Source organism: Anthonomus grandis, chromosome 4 (genome assembly GCF_022605725.1).
Source record: "Anthonomus grandis grandis chromosome 4, icAntGran1.3, whole genome shotgun sequence".
In the NCBI taxonomy this organism is placed as follows: domain Eukaryota; kingdom Metazoa; phylum Arthropoda; class Insecta; order Coleoptera; family Curculionidae; genus Anthonomus; species Anthonomus grandis.
The window spans coordinates 6,417,319-6,439,052 of NC_065549.1; the positions used below are offsets into that span (position 1 = coordinate 6,417,319).

At 31.7% G+C, this 21,734-nt stretch overlaps 1 protein-coding gene across 8 annotated transcripts in view; it reads right to left on the minus strand.

The window, feature by feature from the left end:
* Nucleotides 1-21,734, minus strand: part of LOC126735647 (transmembrane and coiled-coil domains protein 2) — an 80,845-nt gene that overhangs the window by 45,286 nt on the left and 13,825 nt on the right. For 6 of the 8 annotated variants that reach the window (XM_050439711.1, XM_050439712.1, XM_050439706.1 and 3 more), the window contains exons 2-4: nucleotides 8,190-8,373; nucleotides 4,492-4,849; nucleotides 2,146-2,368 (exon numbers count right to left, since the gene is read on the minus strand). In XM_050439711.1, the coding sequence (XP_050295668.1) occupies nucleotides 2,146-2,368; nucleotides 4,492-4,849; nucleotides 8,190-8,363 (755 nt within the window). In that variant the 5' untranslated portion in view covers nucleotides 8,364-8,373. Of the gene's footprint in view, nucleotides 1-2,145; nucleotides 2,369-4,491; nucleotides 4,850-8,189; nucleotides 8,374-9,812; nucleotides 9,954-12,040; nucleotides 12,418-21,734 lie in introns of those variants that run through there. The other 2 variants (XM_050439708.1, XM_050439709.1) reach the window with 2 other exon arrangements.

Genomic DNA, 21,734 nt, shown 5'->3' on the forward strand with positions numbered 1-21,734 from the left:
ACATGCATTTTAGGTCCGTTTTTATAGTTTCCGTTACAACCCGGAACACAACACTTTTGAGGCATATTTACACTCTGGTATAAACTACAAGCCGAACTAGGAGAAAAACATTAGATTAAACACGAACTAAAGTATTAAAGTCTGATATAAACAAATAAAACCGCGACCGAGAACCGGTTTTTCCGAGGATTTTTCTAGTCCGAAATTACGATTTTGCGATTTAAAAGTACGCGAAGAGTTTACATAAATATAACATACACGTTTCGCGGAAATAAACAGTTCCGATTTTAGAAAAAAACACAAAAATGGGCTAATGTTTACTACGGATCTCGTCAGAAATACCGGCAACCACAGAACATAAATATAAACAACCTAACCTCTCGTTTCAACAGGTGGCACAACTAGTTGATGCGCCGTTGTCAGATTTATATAGAAAGAACTCCTATTGGCAAGTAACAAGGTATTAGATAAATGATAAAATTTGAAAAAATGGAAGTTTAAATTATAAAAAGAGAAATAAGGATGCACTCTTTTTTTTTGACTAAATTGTAAAGTAAGAGCAGTTAAAGATATAGATTTAATTATTTTAAGATAGTAATAGATCATCCTAACGTTCACGGCAATCTGCAAAGTCTGGCAGCGTTGCAGGCAGCCTCCGTGGACGAACACCGGCAGCGTCAACAGCTGAATTCACGCGAAAATCAACCCGAAGTGCATGGCCCAAACGTGTGACGTCACGAGCAAAGTTTTTTGGAGCGCTTTGTCCTTTTGTAGAGGTGTTATTGTATCTGGGCTCTACAAGAAACGTCAACAGCTTAAAATCATTAAAATTAGAATTCCATATTATTTTGTTACAAAATACATAAGGTTCCATAAGTAGTGTAAAAATTACAAAGCTAAAGAAAATAGGGAATTAGTAGAACTCATCTAAGGTCTAGCAGTAATAAATGCAGCTGTATTTTGACCTTTACGCAAAAGTAGTTTTATATAAGGGAAATGTTAATAACGATACTGCTAGGCTTTAATTGCGCCACAATGGTCCATCAGTATTTTTGCTTCCTTATTTTGACAGTTTTGACATTTGAAGAAATAATCATGACACATGACCTGACGATGTGAGAAAATAAGAATGTTATTTTAATTGTTAGAAAAGTGGATGCCTGAGAAGACACGAACAATAGGTAGTTGTTTATTATAGAATAGTAAAGTAGCAGCACCAAAAAAGCAAACAACAAAATAAACAGCTGCGAATAACTAGTGGTTAGAGTTTGAGGTTAAGAATAACATCAACGGCACTAACCTAACCTTGAGCAGTAATAAAATACTGATTTTCCTTGAATACTGCTAGCACTTCTTGACTGTCCCAATAATTCACTAATTACAAACTACTTACTCATTAAAAACAGCATTCAGAATTTTGTTTTATCTGCCCTTCAATTTCCAGCTTCTCAAGATAAGTTAATTCTTGCTTTAAATTTATAAATAATTTGGCTATTATCTGTAATAGAAAAACTATGCCCATTAAAGCAAATATTTAAGCCAAAAAAAAGATTTGTTGGGTTGATTAACATGTTATTCTATTCTTGTTTTAAGTTGACACATTATTTTCCCAATGTAGGTGAATGTACAGTCAGGGCACCTAAGGCGGGAAACTCCACTAAGATCAGCATGGAAAATACTTTGTTTGGTATTGACTAAATGCTATGTGTATTACAAGATTTAAAAGAAATCTTGATGTTTGGTATATAGTCAGTCAGTTAACATTTTGGAAATTTGAAAAGAAATAGTGCCTACAAAAGAGAGAGAAACGTAAGTCTTATTTATTAAATTATTGTTTAAAAGAGTTATTATTTATTTCACTATGACCACTGTTTTGGCGAGGAAGTAATGTAAATAAATTTGTAATATCGAATGACACTAAAGGTCTTCGGTTTTCCTGTATGTTCGTTTAAGTACAGTCGTCCTTTAACGAGGAGTAAGTGGTTTGTAATTTTGTTTAGTTTTGTAATTTTTACATTTTTGGAACCTTATGTATTTTGTAAAGAAATAATCTGAATAATTTTACACTGTTGACGTTTTTTGTAGAATTATAGTCCTGAAAATGGCCTTCCCGATAATAATTCAAGATAGAGGATTTATACTTACTTTAATCCTTGCCCCATATCGCGTAAGACTTCCCTACGAGGTCGATGGCTGTGTATCCCCTTCTCCAAGTCGTGCACCCTCTTCTGATACGTGTCCAGTTTCCGCTGAAGTTGCGCAATGATCTGCGCGCATTTCTGATTCTTCTTCTCAAAGACGGCCTTGATGCGCTGCACTTGCTGTTTATCCGCGTTGGCCGCGCATCTTAGATACTCGTTTACGTTATCTACAATAATGTAGGCATTATTGCTAGGCAAGGTTGTCAAGTTTGCAGTTTTATCGTATATCAGGAGAGTGTTTAGTTAATGTTGCATCAAGAAAAAAAGCGGCAAAATGGCAAACTAAGCGGTGATAATGCTTTAATTGCCAGAGGGAATACAAAAAACCATCGTGGTACAAACAAAAAGAACATTATAAAAATCAATGTCCTGCTGAAAAATAAAAAAATTCAGTCCATGATAAATAAGTGTTAATATTGAGATGTTCATTCATTACAGTGGTTCATTCTCTCATATGACAGGAAATTATGACGGAATTATGTGGAAAATAACATTAAACTTTGTGTCAGTGCAACCAGTAATAGTGTTATGAAACTAAAGGTAGATGGCAGGAAAATGGATATTGTAGAAATTTAATATGTTTCAGAGCTTTCTGGTAATCTTTTATCTGTCAACGCCATGGCTTCAAATTCATGAATACTGTGTTTATTTTGACTCTGAAGGATGCAAAAGATCTTTTTCGTGTATAAATTGACAAACTAAAAGAGAAAAACACTATTTCCAGGTAATCCAAACACTATTAATAAAATACAGCGGTGATATACAAAAGGTTGAAAAAATTCTCATTTATATATCCCTATCTCATTCAATTTATATCCTATAAGAGAGAGAGAGATAATTAATATAGACGCACCGGTAACTTAGACCTTTTGGCGTCTATCAGAATTTTTAATAGTTATATAAATAAGCAAATGAAAACATCTATAAAATGTCTATGTATAATATAATAGTATGTGTATTTAAATAAAGTGGGCAAACAGATAAATAAATACAACAAAAACGAATAAATAAATAAATCTAAAATGTCTATGTACAATGCTTGCATATATCAATGATCTGAGTAATAAAAAATGTGTCTTCTTTAATTTGTTTTCAAATCTTTGAGTATATTTTTCTTTTTGAGTCTCTTTTAGAAAGGAGATACTTAATTCATTGAATTTAGGGCTGAGTAAGGTTTTGATGTTGATAGATAAGTTATATTTAAGCCTAGAGTCTTTATATTTAATATAAAGCTGGACCGACAGAGGTAAATTGCATGTTTCACACATTGGCTGGTTACCTTTTGTACTAGATATTCGGGGGTGATTTTTGTGTGGCCTATTTTAAGTCTGGTTATTACTACTCTGTCTTTTTTTGTCAGGTTTGAAATTTTATTTACCAAGAAAAATTTGTCTTTGATTCTATATAGTTTATTGTTCTCGTCTTGAAGGTCCCAATCAAGTTGTATTAGATTTTTAATAATATTAAGGGAGAAATTATTTATATCTTAGAGAATTAGAAGAGTATGGGAATAAAGTGATGTTTTTCTTGTATAATCTAATAAATTAAACGAGAAAAACACTATTTCCAGGCGATTCAAGCACCATTAATAAAATAAAGCGATGATATATGAAAAGGTGAAAAAATGGAAATCTCATTTGTATATTCCTATCTCAGTCTGAGAACTACAAGAGTAAAAGAATAAAGTAATGTTTTTCTGGTATAATCTGACAAGTTAAAAGAGAAAAACACTATTTCCGGGCGATCCAAACATTATTAAGAAAATAAAGCGATGATATAAGAAAAGGTGAAAAAATCGACTTCTCATTTATATATCCCTATCTCAGTCTGAGAACTACAAGAGTAAAAGAATAAAGTGATGTTTTTCATGTATAATTTGACAAACTAAATGAGAAAAACATACTACAATATTAAGAGACACTCTTACATGGAATTCTTTATTAATTTCAAGACCTTTAATATTGGGGGAGGATGTTGTTATTTGATTTTATCGAGCGACACCAGCGGGCTTGCCATCTCTTTCTCTCTGTAGGTCGAAGCATCTGTTCCTCTCAGTAATAATTATGCGAAGCCCGTTGCATTATAATCGTTTTATATAAGTAAACAAAATAACTTTATGAAAGTAAAATCGTGTCTTGTCATTGACTGCTAAATTCTGCCAATTTCTAACAAATTTTTTAAATTATTCTAATTTCTTGTTTATCGGGTTATAACTTAAAAAATATGGAATGGAAACGCACGACATCTTTTATCGCGGCTTAAGGCTAGTTATTCATAAAAACCTCCTCACCATCTCTCAACTTCTGCTCGGTCTTGATCAAATCCCTCACCCTCACGATTTTATTGCCCAACTGTTCCAAGACGGCGCTGACCTTCGGATCCATCATCCCGCCGTCGGTCTCTTCGTCCTTCACCTCACCCGAACCGTTCGATATAAACGATGCGGGATACAGATCGGAAACGTCCGGATCCTGCGACATGTTCGCCATAAACGTCGTGGAATCGTCCAGCAACGCGTTGGACTCCGACAACATCACCGGATGATCGACCGCGTGACTTTTAGTCAGTTGGGTGGGACTCTTGTGACGGGAGGGTCTTGAATGATGGGAGGTGGACGTCTGGCCCTCCTGGAGACTTTGGAATATGTACTGGAATATAAATAAATAAGGCGTTTATTTATGCCAGAAAAAATTACAATGTTAAAGAGATGAAATAGTATTTAATCGTTCTAAATATGAAAGGCTATAATTTACAGTGAAGTCTGCTATTCTACATAAGAAGGCGTGGTTGTGCCTAGTTGCCGGCTTCTAACCGGTCTTGTTATTGTCATTGCATTGTCATGCCCTCGTGATTGGTTAGAAAACTCTTACATCAGAAAAATCGGTCAAAGTATTTTTTACTCGATCTGCAGCCTGACTTCTATATTGGTCAGAGACTGTCACGTGATTGCCGGTTATACCGATGGTAACTATTTACTGTTTATTGTATTTAAAGATAATTAGATCGAATATCAAAAAACAAAATAAGAGGTGCGACCGAAATATATGCGAGAATCTGTCTGCAACACTTCAGACAAATCTGATGTAAGGTTTTTTAATCTTGTACTTTTTATGGGTGTATGTCCTTGCTCCTATATCGATTTTGTCAAAGATTACCATATTTGATATGTTCAAGCAGTTTTTTAAGGATGGCGCCACATGCAGATCCGAATTAAGTGAGATTGGTTTACTTTGTTTTCTTAATGTTGGAGCATCCAACCTATTTTGCACTTCCTACAGTTTTTAATTTACAAACTAAAATTTCGATGTCATTTGTGAAAAATTGTGGGTTGCAACCCAATGATAAATTTTTATAGAAAATATGAATTTCAATGATGTTATTGATACTGACATCAGCATGCCAAACCAAGATTTTGACTCAGCAATACCTACTTTATTTATTAGTGAAAGTAAAGATTTTTATGATTCGCAAACAAGTGTAGTGTATACTATAAGTAAGTAAAGTACTATAAGTGTAAAACAAGTGTGTGAGTAAATGAATAATTAGGTGTATATTTCTTTATTATTAACTAGTATTCCAAGCATAAATTAGACATCAAGTTAATATCTACAGAATTCCTATATTTTGGGTCCACCCAGTACTTTTTTTTTCTTATTCCCGATGCATTTTCTTCTAGGTTGTTACAAATAATAGGTAAATTGTCTACGTGATTGGGTGGGAATACAAACGTCAAAAGGTTGTTTTGTTTTAGTGAAATATACCGACTGTTTTACATACAAGAGTGATGAACCGAACAAAAGGATTTGTCAAAGCATAATGGGCGCGATTTTTTATTTTTATTCTGGTTAATTTTTAATGCAAAATATTAAACCGAAATAGAAAAATGACCGGTCGAACGTGCCCTGACGTTGATAAATTGACTTGTTACTTTTGAAAAAAGTGGATTTTTGTTTCATTAATGAGTAGATCGGAAAGGATTTTCTTAAAACTGGGCAAAAATTGAAAATGTTAAGGCAGTGAGGCTAAAATATTTCTTTGACTTTAATAAATTCCTAATTCTATAAATATTAAAGGAATTAATTTTTTACACTAAAAAAAGGGTTTGACAAAATTCAACTAAATGCTGTATTTGACCCATATTTATTCAAAAAAAAGTCGTACATGTTTAAATTGATATAATTTTATTTAAGGTAATACATTTTGCATTATTATTTTAATTTCATGATATATTTACTCACATTTAATTAAGTCAAGATTTAAAACTGAAACCATCTCCCATGTTGGCAGCCCTGAACGGTTTAATAAATTTTTAATTTCAGAATGTATTTATCACCGACAAATTGCGTTGTGTTTATATAAATGCCTAAATTTAACCAAAATATGCATGATTTCGTTCCTCTAATTCCTGTACAATAATAATAAAAATAAATGTAGTGTGTTCAATAATTTCTAATTTTCCTTAGTTAATACCCGTTTTAATTTTTGGCCCAATTTTAATTAATAATTTTTAAATATTTTCATAATTTTTAGCATTTAATAAAAATAAATTTCCCGTTAAAAAGAAAGTGAAACTAAAAAAGGGAGAAGCGATAAATTTTGATATTTAAGATAATATTTGAAATTAAAGCCAATGTAAAAACTATATGTTATACAGGTTTGTGTACAGTTAAACGATAATAATTGTATTTACAAAAATCATCATTTCTTTGCTAACCATAGCATAGTCAAAGTTTACAGAATAAAATATTTTATTCTGTAACTTTGGCATTACTTTCGATTACTGATAGTATATTTTTATAAATTAACGAAAGTTTATCATTATTTTTAAGATACATACACGCATTTTCTTCTAAAATTAAATTATATATTAAAATTCGGAATATAAATTATACTTTTTAATCATTTAGGACGCAAATAGTGACCGAGAAAAAGTGTTATTTAATATATAATGTCAGAAAAAAAGAAAGCAAAAGATCTTTTGATTTTCTCAATTTAACATTCTTAAACTCCATTTAAATAATCATCAAATTACGTAACTTTGCGATAATTAAATTAAACTTGTATTATAAGTTTAAGTGGTCAAATAGGTAAGTGAGGAGATATTAACATCAAATCTTAGATATAGCACAATGTTAAAAATTGAAACTAATTTTTGGCTCAATTGCATTCAAAAACAACAGTAAAGTGTACATTACTTTTACTAAATAAAATTGCTATTCGGTTACTAAAAATACTTCGGTCATCATCCACTAAATTTATTTACCAATATTACAACAAATGTTTCGTATTAAATTATTGTATCTCAATTCGTTTTAACCTTTTAACTTTGTCTGAGGCACTAGATCTATCAGATGTATTGATGGAATCCCTTAATTTGTTATCCCTGACAATGGACATGTTATATGTCCGAAACATGTCAGATTAATATTTGTTAAATAAATTTAGTTGAGGATAACCGAAGTATTTTTAGTTACCCATTGACCTATTAACTCCATTGCAAGAATGGACTACTTGTTCAACTTTAAAATTATTATTGTTTTTGTACTGATTTCTAATACATACTCTTATATGATCGAAAACACCAAAACCTTTAAAAAATATTACACAATACAATATATACGGAATAGAATAATAAATCTTTCATAGTTTTTGGATTGAGAAAAAGATCCTATTCAATTAAAATTCAAGATTCAAATATTTTTCTAATTGACTTCTACTAAATACAAATATTAAGGCAATTACGAAAATAATTTAATTTTCCAATCAGCTGTGTGTCTTCACAACAGTATTTAACAAATCAAACAGGACCATTTATCCTAGTTCAGTACAATTCCGATGTTTGATATGCAAATTCAAAAAGTGCTTATTAGTTCGAAAAATATCATTTTTTTGTTAATATTGCATCGATAAACTAGAGTTGATCGACTTTTCTTCTTACATCTTTTAGACTTTTGCCCTAAATTATTTCTCACAGTAAGCGTTTTATACCTTGGCACTATCAGCAGAACCATGACTCAACGTTTTCACGTGTTGCGGATGAAAGGGTTTCTCCTGAGAGCCATTTCCTTCCGGATTGCCTTTGTGCCTTGCCGGTGAGGTGCTCCTGCTGGAGGTTTTGCTACTGGCAGCAGGTTGCGGGGATGTTACATGGAGACTATCCATGGCGCCAAGTCTAAAATATAATAAATCAATGTAAGTATATCAAATACTCTATAATTTTTGAATCTATTTTATATAATTATTGTTTCCTACCGGATAGATCTAAATATAAAAATGTATGTCTTCTCTCAAACTTCTGCTGAAGCAGAAGTTTGAGTTCTGAAAAACAAATTGATGTATTTTTACATATTGTGCAAAAGCATTTGATAAAGTTGACCATTGTCTTTTGCTTGAAAAATTGGGTAATTTAGGTCTTTCAAGTAGTGCTCTAAAATTACATGTCTGACAGGACAAAGTCAAAAGGTAAGGGTTGATAAAGTTCTATCCATGAAGTATTCAGCGACCTCTGGAGTCTCTCAGGGTAGCAATTTGGATCCTGTTTATTTATAAATAACTTGCCAAATTGTCTTAAATGTGAGTCCTGTTTGATATTTGCTGATGAATTTAAAATGTTCAAGGTAATTGAAAACCATAATGATTGTTACTTATTACAACTAGGTCTAAACGCAGTGTTAAGTTGGTTTCAGGAAAATAAAGTCAATTTTGACAAGTTTTTTGTTAAGATATTCACACAAAATGAAAACTTTATTAAGTCATCGCATTATGGCGAACATCATGAATTGCCCAACAAGTATGAGTGTAAAGATCTCGGTGGGAAGTTTCAGCTAAACTTAAAGTGTAATAGTAGTGTAATAGTCATTACAAGATAATAACAAAAAAAACATTTTGAACAGTAAAATAGTACAGTCAGATTATATAACTCCTCAGTGAGACCCCATCTCGAAAAAGCTTTTGTAATATGGGCACCACAAGCACAAGTTAACATGAAAATTTGCTGTACTTGTTTGTTAGACAGCATAATTCTTACTCATACTTGGTGTCTTACAAAAGCATGCTCGAGAGTTTTGATTTGAATCTTTGCAGCAGAAACCAAAAAAAAAACAGTGAGTTTTGTTGCAAATATAGCATCAAATACAAAGGTATTTCATTGATTAATTATTATCTTAAGTTCCTTGTTTCTAAGATCAATTTAAGGTTTAATTACAGAGGGTTGTTTGTGGTTAGTGAGGTTGATTCCTCCCCAATAAACAATATGATGAGAAAATGCAATCTATTTTTCATTAGGAATAATGTTGACCTTTGCTTTTATTTCTGTTACTTTTGTATGTTACGTACTGTTTGTATGTTTTGTATAAGAGTATTTTATTCCTTATTAGCTGGCATCCTTCGTTCATGTAATTACATTTATACACTATGTAAAATATGTTTGTTGAAAATAAACAAAAATAAAACATTCCACAATTTATATTAATCTCACTGATTCATTTAGAGAGTCACACACCAAGGAGGGGTGATTCATTCAAAAGGTACGCCGAGCATATTTAAATTTCCGGCTAAATATGAGCATAGTATGTTCTCGGGTATAATTACTATACTACTACTGGGTCATACCTGTTCGATTGAGTGCACATGAACCCGCTTATAGTTTGGAAGGAAGTTTACTTACTATACTTAAGTGTTATTATGACTGGCTGGTTGTAAAATTTAATCGCTTCAGGAAATGTTAAAGTCGGATAAATAAAAACAACGCGCGTTACACGGTCTTGCTCCATGCCCATTATATAAACGTTAATGATATTAGTAATATTCGTAAAACGTTTTGCGTTTGCAATAACGGGAGTGGGATTGTTTATAAACAGATTTGATGGGTTTTCGGTCATGAAACATGGAAATTTTTGACTGACAATTAGAAGAAAATTTGTACAGAAGGATTCTAGAATTAGTGCAAAAATATTACCATAATTAAACTGTCTAGTTGAAACAAGTTAAAGTTCCTAAAGTTTCATGAGAACTTCATTTAAATAGACTTAGTGCGTTTCAAACAAGGAAAGGAGTAGTACAAAAAGAAGACTATAATCCTGCAAAATGCTCAGTACAATTAAAACATGATATAATCATGATAAAATCAGTTGTACAATTAAAATATTTGTTAAACGGGTACAAAACGTATTTGTACAATTACTGTAATATAATAAATCAAAGCTTTTGAAAACAATTTAAAAGTTCAGTATATTTCAAAAAATTGGAATATTAAACCAAAAAAGGTTTAGTAGAACTAAAACTCATTTCTCAATATGATCTATTTAATATTTCTTCTTATTTTATATAACAATTTATTATTTCTTAAATGGACTTTAATAAACATGCCCAGTATATTTGAAGAAATTTTTGTACAAAAGTGTTTGACATATATTTATCATTATATTTATCAAATCAGTATATTTGATAAATTTTATATTTAATAAATTTTTTGTACAATTCACACAAAGTAAAGGATTATACAAGTGTTTGGCACATTTAGCCACTCAGTACATGAATTTGATACAATTTTTGTACAAAACTATTCCAGATTTATTATTCAAATTTTAGTACAATAATTAAAATGTCTTTTAAATACAGACACAACAATTAATCTACATATTCAATATCTGTGAAGCAAGTATGGAATTGTACAAAAGTAATTGTAATAATTATTAATTTAATAAATAGTCAAGTACATTTGAATAGAATTTTGTACGAAAATATTCCAGAATTATTGCTAAAATTTGAGTACAAATAAAATTTAATTATTTGTACAATTGCAATGTCTTTTTGAACCAAGTCAAGGCATCCACAGGATATGAGGTATTGATGTAAACATTCAGTATCATTTACAAGATGAAAGAAATTGTACAAGTTTTAAGAACATTAAGGTACCTGCAGGTAATAAGGCCTGTCGGGTAATAAGGCATATATTCAAAAAAACCGCTTTAAATGAATCGCAAATCGATTGCGTTGGGTCCGCGTCTCCTATTGGTCCATTTACAAACGACATTCGAACGGACTACCCGAGTTCCTCTCTTTCGGGCGTCAGTATCAGTAACTAGTAAGCAGACACAACCAAATTTTTGGTTGTCTCTGTAGTAAGTGCCATAGAGAAATGAATATTAATACTTTTAATTACTCTATGTTTATTAATAACATATATGTTAATAATAATATGTTTATTATTAATTACTCTAATACTTTTAATTACTCTATGGTAAGTGCCAACAACTTGTGTCGACGGTTCGCCGCGTGTGATATTATAAGGATACAACGAACAAAAACGTAAGTATTTTTAGTATTTATAATTGTATTTTTAATTTATAACTGCAAATATTTTGGTTAGACTTTATATTTTGTGATTTCAATAGTTTATTAGATTAAATTTAGACGACATAATTTAAATAAATTTACATAATATTTCGTCATGGATGGGTAATAAGGCCTATAAAAATAAGTTATAGGCCTTATTACCCTCCATGTAGGCCTTATTATCCTCATGACAAATTAATGTTTTTATTAACATATTATTAAACTTCTAAACTATTCTCGTTTTATTTTCAGTGATTTTTAACATCATGCTAAAAGGGTACCTTGGTGCGAGGAGGATTTAATATCAGAAGTTCGATCTGTTCAACGCGGTACTCTGAGTACATATGGGGCTGCGGCAAGGTTTAATATTCCCAGAAGAACCATTAGAAATCATGTTCAGAATGGAATCCTAATAAAAAGACTAGGTCGTAAATCTATTTTAAAGGAAGAACAAGAAGCTGATCTCGTTAAAAGAATAATAAGATTTAGTGAAATAGGTCTACCTGTGACTCCACGGATCCTTCGTCGATTGGTATTCAGATTCTGCGAAGATAATAAAATTGCTCATCAATTTAATACAACTTCAAAACTTGCTGGTAAAGACTGGCTAAAGGCTTTTATGAAGAGAAATCCTGTAATTTCTAAAAGAAAAGCACAGTTTATGAATCCAGCTAGGGCTCAAAAACTTAATAAATTTATAATTGATGATCATTTTTCAAAAATAGGGAAAATGTATGATGATCTTGATATAATTAATCACCCTGAAAGACTTTATAATATGGATGAAAAAGGATGCCGCTTGACTATTCACCACCAGCCAACCGTTTTAGCTAAGAAAGGGGTAAAACGTGTTCACTTTCAATCGTCAGAACATGCAGAGAGTGTGATAATTGCAGGATGTGTCAATGCCCTTGGAACACCAATACCTCCTATGATTATTTTTAAAGGAAAGAGGCTAAAGCCAGAATTACATGATAATTTGCCACCAGGAACTCTAGTGGAAAAATCAAGTAAAGGCTACATGACTAACGAATTCCTCAAGCACTTAGCCCGATACAAAAGTCCAGGAAGGTGTCCCTTAGTTTTTGATGGTGCAGCTTGTCATCTTGATTTGTCAATTGTTGATGTTGGAGACTCACTTGATATAGATCTCTACTGTTTGCCATCGAATACAACACATGAGCTTCAACCCCTCGACAAATCTGTATATCGTTGATTTGAGCATCATTGGGATAATAAGGTATTATTATTCTTGGATCAGAATCCTAACAAAAAGCTGACCAAATTACGTTTTAACATCATACTTTCAAATGTTTGGTCTAAATGCATGACACATAGTAACATTATAAACGGTTTTAAGGCAACTGGTCTGTTTCCATTAAATCCCGAGGCAATTCCAGAAACAGCATTTGCTCCTTCAATTCTCTCAGACGTACCGGCACCGGATGATACCAACAAAGAAAATAGGCGTCCACCTGAATCTCCTCAACCTGGTCCGTTTGGAATGGCATCCAACAAGTCTGGCAAATTTTCCTATTCCAATGTTTACTCTTCTGACTCGGATTCGACTGATGACCATATCCCTCTTGCTGAATTGCCCACACCAGCCACACCAGTAAAAACTAATGAAAAAAAGCTGTAAACTACAAAGGAACTCCAGTCACTAGAGATCTTTTTACCGAGGAGAACAAAAGTCGTGCCAAATTGAATAAAGATATTGAAAGCTCCAGGGAAAAGTTAAGTACCGAATGGTATTGCCATGGATGTGAGGAAGATAGGCAGACCGATATGAGACAGTGCAGCAAATGTCTTAAATAGTACCATGAGGAATGTGTTGGCTTATCAGTCAATGACATGGATGATTTTCAGTGTCCCGATGGCTGCTAAACTTCGCCCAATTAACGAGTTGTGCCATTTTTATGTATAGGCTTTATTAAACCTCCATGGGATAATAAGGCCGATTTGCGTTATTTTTCTTAATATTTATTTTTTGTTTTCTAGTTTTTTTAGAGATTATTTTTTTAAGTTTGTTAAAATTAATATAACCTTATAAGCACTTTGGTGTATTAAACTAGATATTAACATTACAGTCTTTCACTTTATTCAATTTTTTTCTTAGCTAGGCCTTATTCCCCTCAAGTACCTTAATATAAAATAATCAACGCATATAATATTATATATGATTTAGAAATAATAGTAATTTTGTACAATTAAAATGCGTTTCAAATAGATACAAAAATAATATAGACTTATTGTTAAAATTTCAGTACAATTAAATTGGGGTTTAAATAGATACAATATATTTGTAAAATTGCAATGTTTTTTTTAAAAACTCGAGGCATTCGAGAATTATGAGGTAGGTATTGATGTAAAAGCTCAGTACAATTTAAATACTGAAATAAATTGTACAAGAGTGCTTGGAACGTTAATCCAATAAATACTCAGTACATTTAAATAAATTTTTGCATAAAAATAATCCATAATAATTGTTTTTCCATTTCAGTGCAAATAAAATGCGTTTCAAATAGATGCAAGAATATTTGTACAATTGCAATGTTCTTTTGAACGTAGTCCCAAGCATCGGAAGATTTATGAGATATTGAAGTAATATTCAGTACAATTTAAATGAAGAAAGAATTAGTACATTTCATAGATTTTTTGATTAAAAATATTTTAGAAATAACAAAACATTTTCCAAACACTTTAGAATAAACAAACATAGGAATGGATTGTACAGAAGTGTTTGAAATATTAATCTGATAAATACTCAGTATATTTTAATGAATTTTTGTACAATTAAAATGCGTTTCAAATAGATACAAAAATATTAATCTAAATATTCAGAACATTTGAAGTAAAAAAAGGAATTGTACAAGTGTTTAACATATTAATCCAATAAATACTTAGTACATTTAAATGGATTTTTGCACAAAAATAATCCAGAATTATTGTTAAAATGTTCGTACAATTAAATTGTATTTTAAATAGGTACAATAGTATTTTTTTTTTTTAAAGAGGGAGGTCTACCTGCGTAAAACGGGGTTAGCTCCTGTACCAAGACAAAAAAAGTTAGAAAGCTCAAATTTTGTGTAGGGATTGTTTATTGGATTATCTAGACGGGATGCTATTTAAAATTTTGAAAATCAAAAAAAACAATGTTGAAAATTTTTATGTTTTATTAAAACAATGTAAAATTGACCATCCCCTGTTCCTTAAATCTAATAAAACATAACACACGAAATATATATGTTGTAAACATTTTTGGTTTCTTTTAAAACCTAACCCAAAAAATAATAATAATTTTGGCTAAAAATTGGGTCTCCATAGGATATTTAGGCAGATCTGGCAACACCGTTCTTGTTTCTTAGGACGCGCAATATTTGCCGGTCAGCTTTCATTGGTCGAAACGGTTTTGATAAACGGGTAGTGCTAAGTAGTCTTGATTTTATTCTAAGTGATATTCGCAATTATTATTTTCCTTTATTTTATTAGTGCATTGTGTTTTGTACTTTCGTGATTGTGTACTTTCGTCGTTGTTTAAAAATTTTCGTTATGGGTCGTAATAAACGAAACGTTGTGGATAAAAAACATTTAGGTTTAGCTACTTTTCGTAAAAGTAAAAAACGTATTTCAAAAAACGTCTGGTATAGTTTAGGTGAAGTGACTTGGTCAAGCTCCAAAATTAAGTATGTACAAAATACAATCAACATACTACATATACGCATTAAAATAAACTGCAAAATATATTACGATATTTAGTGATCGATTCCCGTATATATTTACGGTGGATTCGAGTCTTTCCAGCACAGCCTCCGGCGCGGCGGCCCGTTCAACAATCAATATTTGTCAGATAAAGATAGGCAAGTTCGGCGCGGATAACGTGAAACAGATGAAGATACGAGATTCTCTCGATGCTGCTGGGATTGAATTGTGGACGGGTCGGAAATAGGAAACACAGTCGCGCGCTCAAAAATAGGAAATGCAATTATTTTATACGTTTCATTATTTTTATTTTACAGTTTTCTTCAACTAAACAAATATAAGCAAAATATTAACTTTTATTGTGTTCCATTATTTATAAACGTAATTTTTTATTAGATATTATATATTATACGACGTGTTACAAATTCCTAGCTCACTATTGGGATCTCGGTAAATATAAGAGTTACGAAGATGGTTAAATTTAGGACGAAGTTTCGCATTTTTGAGCCGAAAAATGTGCCATTTGAAAATTTGTTTAAAAAATATTTAAATTTATATTTCTTGTTGGGGCGCTATTGGACCACCCCTTTTGTACGTGGAAATAATGTTGCGAAGAATCAACCATTTCTTAAGATGCCTGCCATAATATATAGGTCTGTATATGGTAATAATTAAAACAATTTTGAATTTTGTGAGTGTGTTAAAATTAGCATGGTGAAGACTTGGCTCACCCTAAAATCGGTTTCGCGTTTATATTATACTGTAGTTCTTGTTGTTATTCTATTTGTTATATACTGTTGATGTTTTCTTTTATTTACTTTCGTCTCAACTTTTGAACAATAAAAATGAAATTTTTGCGGCCTTTTAATACTAGTGATAATGAATCGAATAGTTGTGGTAAATAGGTATTTTTAGGCATTTCATAATCTGTTAGTTTATGATCGCTTTATCGATCAAATTTTAAGAGAGCATCAATTTTTTAACACGTGTCATTTTTGACCTGAATATATTTTAAACCTGAATTATAATTTTTAAACATGATGTACTTTAAAAAATATCATTAATATTTGCTTAACAAAAAAAATACAGTACTGTTTTTTTAAGATAAAAATTCAAGGTTAAATTAAATTTTTGACATTAAAATTAACGAGTCACTTATTTTGGGTATTATGTCACTTATATTAAATATCAATTTAGAAAATACTATCTCATACGCTCAAATATTGAAAAGAAGAAGAAAATAGACTTATTCACATATTTAAAATATATTTGAATTTAAATTTTTAACAAAACCTTTCGTTATATTTACTTTAATGTAAGTTCAATAAGTCTTAAATACAATAATTTAAATAGATATAATAGATACCGCGAATGAATCCAATTATAATTCATGCCAATGACGAATCCAGTTCTGAAGAGATGGATAGTGATGCTAAATAGATAAGCATTTTTGGACGTAAAAAAATGTGGGTGCAAAATTATGAATACATAGTTAACTTCACTTATATTTGATTTCGATAAGCCCAAAAATTTCATTTTCAATTTCATTTCAATGAAAATTCATTGTTCAGCGGAAATTTTTGGGCTTATTGAAACAAATATCAGCGGAGGCAAGTATAACAATATTCTATTGCAGCACGGCCACGACATTATTTTATACCTATGTAACAACAAACCACCCAACTTTTTGACAATTTTTTTAATAATTAAAAAAAACTGTGTATATTTCATTAAATCTAACCACGACTTTTGCGTGACTCGATAAATGTTTTTGTTGGTTGTAAAATAACTTTTAACTAAATTTTTACTATATATATTAAGCCAGAGAACAACACGTTATATGCACGCCAATGCCCTATAAAGAAACCGCCGCGTGCTAAACGTTTTTAGTTTTTATACTTGTCCAAGTAACTTCACCTAAACTATAAATATAATGCTTTTTTTTGTAATTAATAAGTGTACAAGGTGTCCCAGTTTATGGTCTAGAGATGCTCGTAATAAGAGCGAAATATGTAACCGATTTTATTTATTATACAATTTTAAAGTTATTTGAGACCGGTGACTTGGAGTTTTATACAGTTTCCGTGTTTTTGGTAGAGGGCGTTCGTCGCGTTAGTTTTTACTTTTTTAGAACATAATCGCACTTTTAGGTTTTCATAATATGTGAATGACTTAAATTTACTAGATTTTTAGCAATGCAATCCTAAATAAAATAAAATTAATACCTAAGATTATTTTTTTAAAAATATTACGACTTTTGTTAATTCTTATATCTGCCGTATTTTAAAAAGAAGATCCTCATTATTTTTAACATATTTACAGATTTTACAATTTTTATATTTAGTTCATTTAGATTATTAATTATAGGACTATCATAAACAATTGATTTCAAATATCCCCAAATACAGAAGTCCATGGGGTTTAAGTCTGGACCACGCGCAGGCCAAAGCAAAGGTCCTCCACGGCCAATCCAACGTTCGGGATATTATTCGTCAAGATAATTGCGTACATGTCGAGAAAAATGCGCGAACATATATCTTACATAAAATACATGTTCATCTCTATGTTATCTCGTTGATGGTTTATCTCTGAGTACGAGTCTCCGTTCAAATTATTAAAATTAAATGCCCATTTGTAGTTTCAAAAATTAGTACTGAAATGGGAATTAGAGAAAAAAACTTACATTTGCTATCATTGAAAATGGTTTTTTACATCTAAAAAGGAACCACAACTATTACTATCAAATCCAGGGACAGTTGCAAGTTACAAAAAGAAAATTCTGTTTCTTTGTATTGAATTTTCTGTATTGAATTTTATTTTATTAATTTCTTTGTATTGAATAAGTTTCTTTGTATTCTGTTTTAATTGTATAGAACGTAAATCATTGTATTAATAAGTTCTCATTCAACCGATAATCCGTAATTTTAACAGTATTAAAATTTAACTTTCGTTGAGGACATTTCAAAAAAATGTTATAAGATCAATAATATTGCGATAAATATGCCTTATAATTTTTAATAGTCGTTTTTCTTGAAGATTCCTCGTAATGAAGCATTTTAGAGAGTTAAAATGTTGCCCAAACTAAAATATTTTTATGAACATTACCTTTTACCGGAAGTTGATCCACTTTATCCAAAAGGAATACCACTTAGAGACAAAGCAGAAGAATCAAACATATTATTATAATACAATATAATCATTAGGTTTGTTCTAGCACAATATTTGGAATGGTTTGAAACTAGTTTAGTGTATATCCCAGTTGCGCGTGATTAGCCTGAAACCTCGTTGCAAACGGTTCCATTATGTAATATCTCACACATTCACCCATAGGGAGTATTATTCGTGTATGGTTTCTGTAATGGTAGCGCATTACGTTCTGTTGATGAATACCGACGTGGTTTTCCAAATCGAAGAATTCCTAATCGAAAAGTTTTTCAGACAGTTTTTGCAAACGCTTAGGAAACAGGAATGTTTCCAAGCATAAGAATTAATTCTGAACGAGAGGCGGATATGGCTGAAGAGAACCCGAGTGTTAGTACGAGGCGGATTACAAAATAACTTCGATTAGCATCACATGTAGACGTTTGGAAGACACTTAGGAAAAACGGTTTTAAGCCTATCCATATTCAACCGGTTCAACATCTTCAAGAAGGTGATTTTGGCTTAGGGGTTCAATTTTGTGAATGGATCCCACAAAATCGAGACCTATATAATTACATTTTATTTAGCGATGAAGCTTATTTTACCCGCAATGGAATTAATAACCGACACAATGAACATCGGTAGTCAGATGAAAATCCTCATGCCACGTTTGAACAAAACGGCCAACAATCTTACAAATAAACTTCAGAACCGATTATTTCTGAAACGGTCGAGAATCGGATTAGAACATATGAGTTAATTTATCTTATTTTGACCTTCTGAACATGTTCCCAAAATATTTCCTTTTCCTCCCGAAACACCCTGTATGTACATATGTAAGACTTTATAACATAAAAAGTAGTTAATAAACCTAACAAGAAGTAAGACCAGTTGACTTGCGTCCCTGGTAATCGAGATTCGATATATCAGGGAGAAGGGAACGGTGGAGTGGGTAATTATGGCAGCCAGTGTTGCTACTTTCAGCGAAAACTGCACCGGCCACGAAACTACTGTCGCGCTTCGAAACCGATTTTGTCACGTGGTGGACCGCACTCTTAAACAAGGCATCCAAAGGTGAGGTGTAGGTGTGAGATGAGGTTTTAATGTAACGATGAAAGAAATTGTACAAAAATGTTTGGTATATGTTTTGTACAAAAATCCAAAAAAACAATTATTGTGGAAATAATAATAAATAATAATAGTAAACAATTCAAACAAAGGACGGGATTGTACAATAGCATTTGGAAAGTTAATTTAATAACTTTATTGATTCAGTAAATACTCAGTACATTTGAATGAATTTGTGAAAAATTATTCCAAGACAATTAAAAGTGTTTCAAATAGATACCAGAGTGTTTGTCCAATTTTAATGTCTTTTTGTAAGCAGTCAAGGCATTGAGATATTGAATTGGAAAAAAAGAAAGAAATTGTACAAAAATATTTAGAATATTAGTCCAAACATGCTTAGTACATTTACTATATTTTTTTTACAAAAAAAAACCTAAAAAATAATTTTCGAAATAATAGTAATTTAAGGGAAGGGATTGTGTCTTTGGAAAGTTAATTCAATAAATACTCAGTATATCCTCCTGAGACCTAGCGTCCATTTAAATGGACATGCCAGTTTTATGTTTCCAATTTCGTTAATTTATTATTTAAGCAGCTTAGACCTCGCATCCACTACGTTGGACACTTCGGTGCTGCCGCCAGTCCGTTGTGATGGCGGCTGCACGTGGTTCTGGTTATGATGGTATGTAGCCTATTTTTTAACGTTTTGTAGTGATTTTTGTGAAAGTTTTTATTTGCAAATGTTTAATAGACAAATTTAAATCACATTACAATAATAAAAAAATTAAATAAGTTTTGTATTACCCTAAGTTATTCGCGTCCATTTAAATGGGTCTATCTCATGCACATTTTAAATTAACTCGTAAAATTTATTTTAGGAATTTTGGCAATCAAAGAGTGCTTCGGCCAGGGGAAGATGACGAAAAATTGGAGCAGATACTAAAAATCATTGGAAATGATGACTCTGACATTGAAATGTCTGATGATGAAGAAGAAATTCAAACTATGGATAATTTAATGGGGAGAGAAGAAGAAGAATTAATGAAGAACTAGTAAGTAGCAGTGAGGAGGAAGAAGAAGATAGAATTCCTCTTAGTGTCCTGAGAGAAAACTTAAAAATGGCCAAGCAATCTATGGATCCTTTAAAGCGAAAGTCTTGGAGAAGAGATGATATTTTTACACCTCCAAATTTTGAAGGCCCCTCTAGTGAATGCAGCGCAGAGCTCCGGTATGATTGGACTGCAAAATCGTATTTAGCCATGTACTTTGAAGATGAGTTATTCCAAAAAGTGTGTCATTGCACAAATGCAAGGTACGTTGAACTTAGAGGAGTATGTCTTAAGTTGACTCTTAATGAGATTAAACATTTTTTGGAATAGTTTGATGTCCTGTCTAAAATATCCCAAAATCAGAATGTACTGGGCAAAAACCACTAAAGTTTCAGCTATTGCAGATACAATGACTCGAGATAGATTTTTTGCTATAAGAAGTAACCTTAAAATCGTCATTGATGCCAGCATCGCTGAAGAGGTACACAGGTCTGACAAATTTTGGAAAGTACGTCTTATTATAAAAGCAGTATGGCAGGGGTGTTTGCAGCTACCTAGAGAGAAAGTGGTTGCTGTAGATGAACAGATGATCCCATTTACAGGGACTTGTAAAATGAAGCAGTTCATTAGAGGAAAGCCAAATCCAGAGGGCTTGAAAAATTTTGTTGTTGCTGCCCCAGATGGTCTTGTCGTAGACTTTGAATTATATCAAGGAAAAGATACCTTTCGAGATGATTCTGTAAAAAGACTTGGTGTTGGACCTTCTACTTGTTCGCCTTGGAAGGACATTATTTCCTGGAAGTCATGTGTACTGCGATAGATATTTCACGGCAATACCACTTCTCGAATATCTTCGTCAACAAGAGAAATATTGTACTGGAACCATTATGAAATCTCGTGTACCAGCGGCAGCAAATTTAACTTCGGAAAAAATGATGGCCAAGATAGGTAGAGGCAGCTTGGAAAAAATTGTAAGACAAGATGGCGAAATAGTAGTTGTACAATGGTATGATCTGAAATCTGTACTTTTGGCATCTACTGCTCTAGGAATTCACCCTAGCGATGAGTGTAAAAGGTGGTCTAAGAAAGACTTAAATACATTCAGGTTAAAAGACCTTACGTTGTTGCTAAATACAACGATTGTATGGGAGGAATAGACTTGAAAGACCGAATGATTAGCTATTATAGAATTCGAGCCAGATCAAAAAAATGGACTGTAAGGGTCATTTTCCATGTT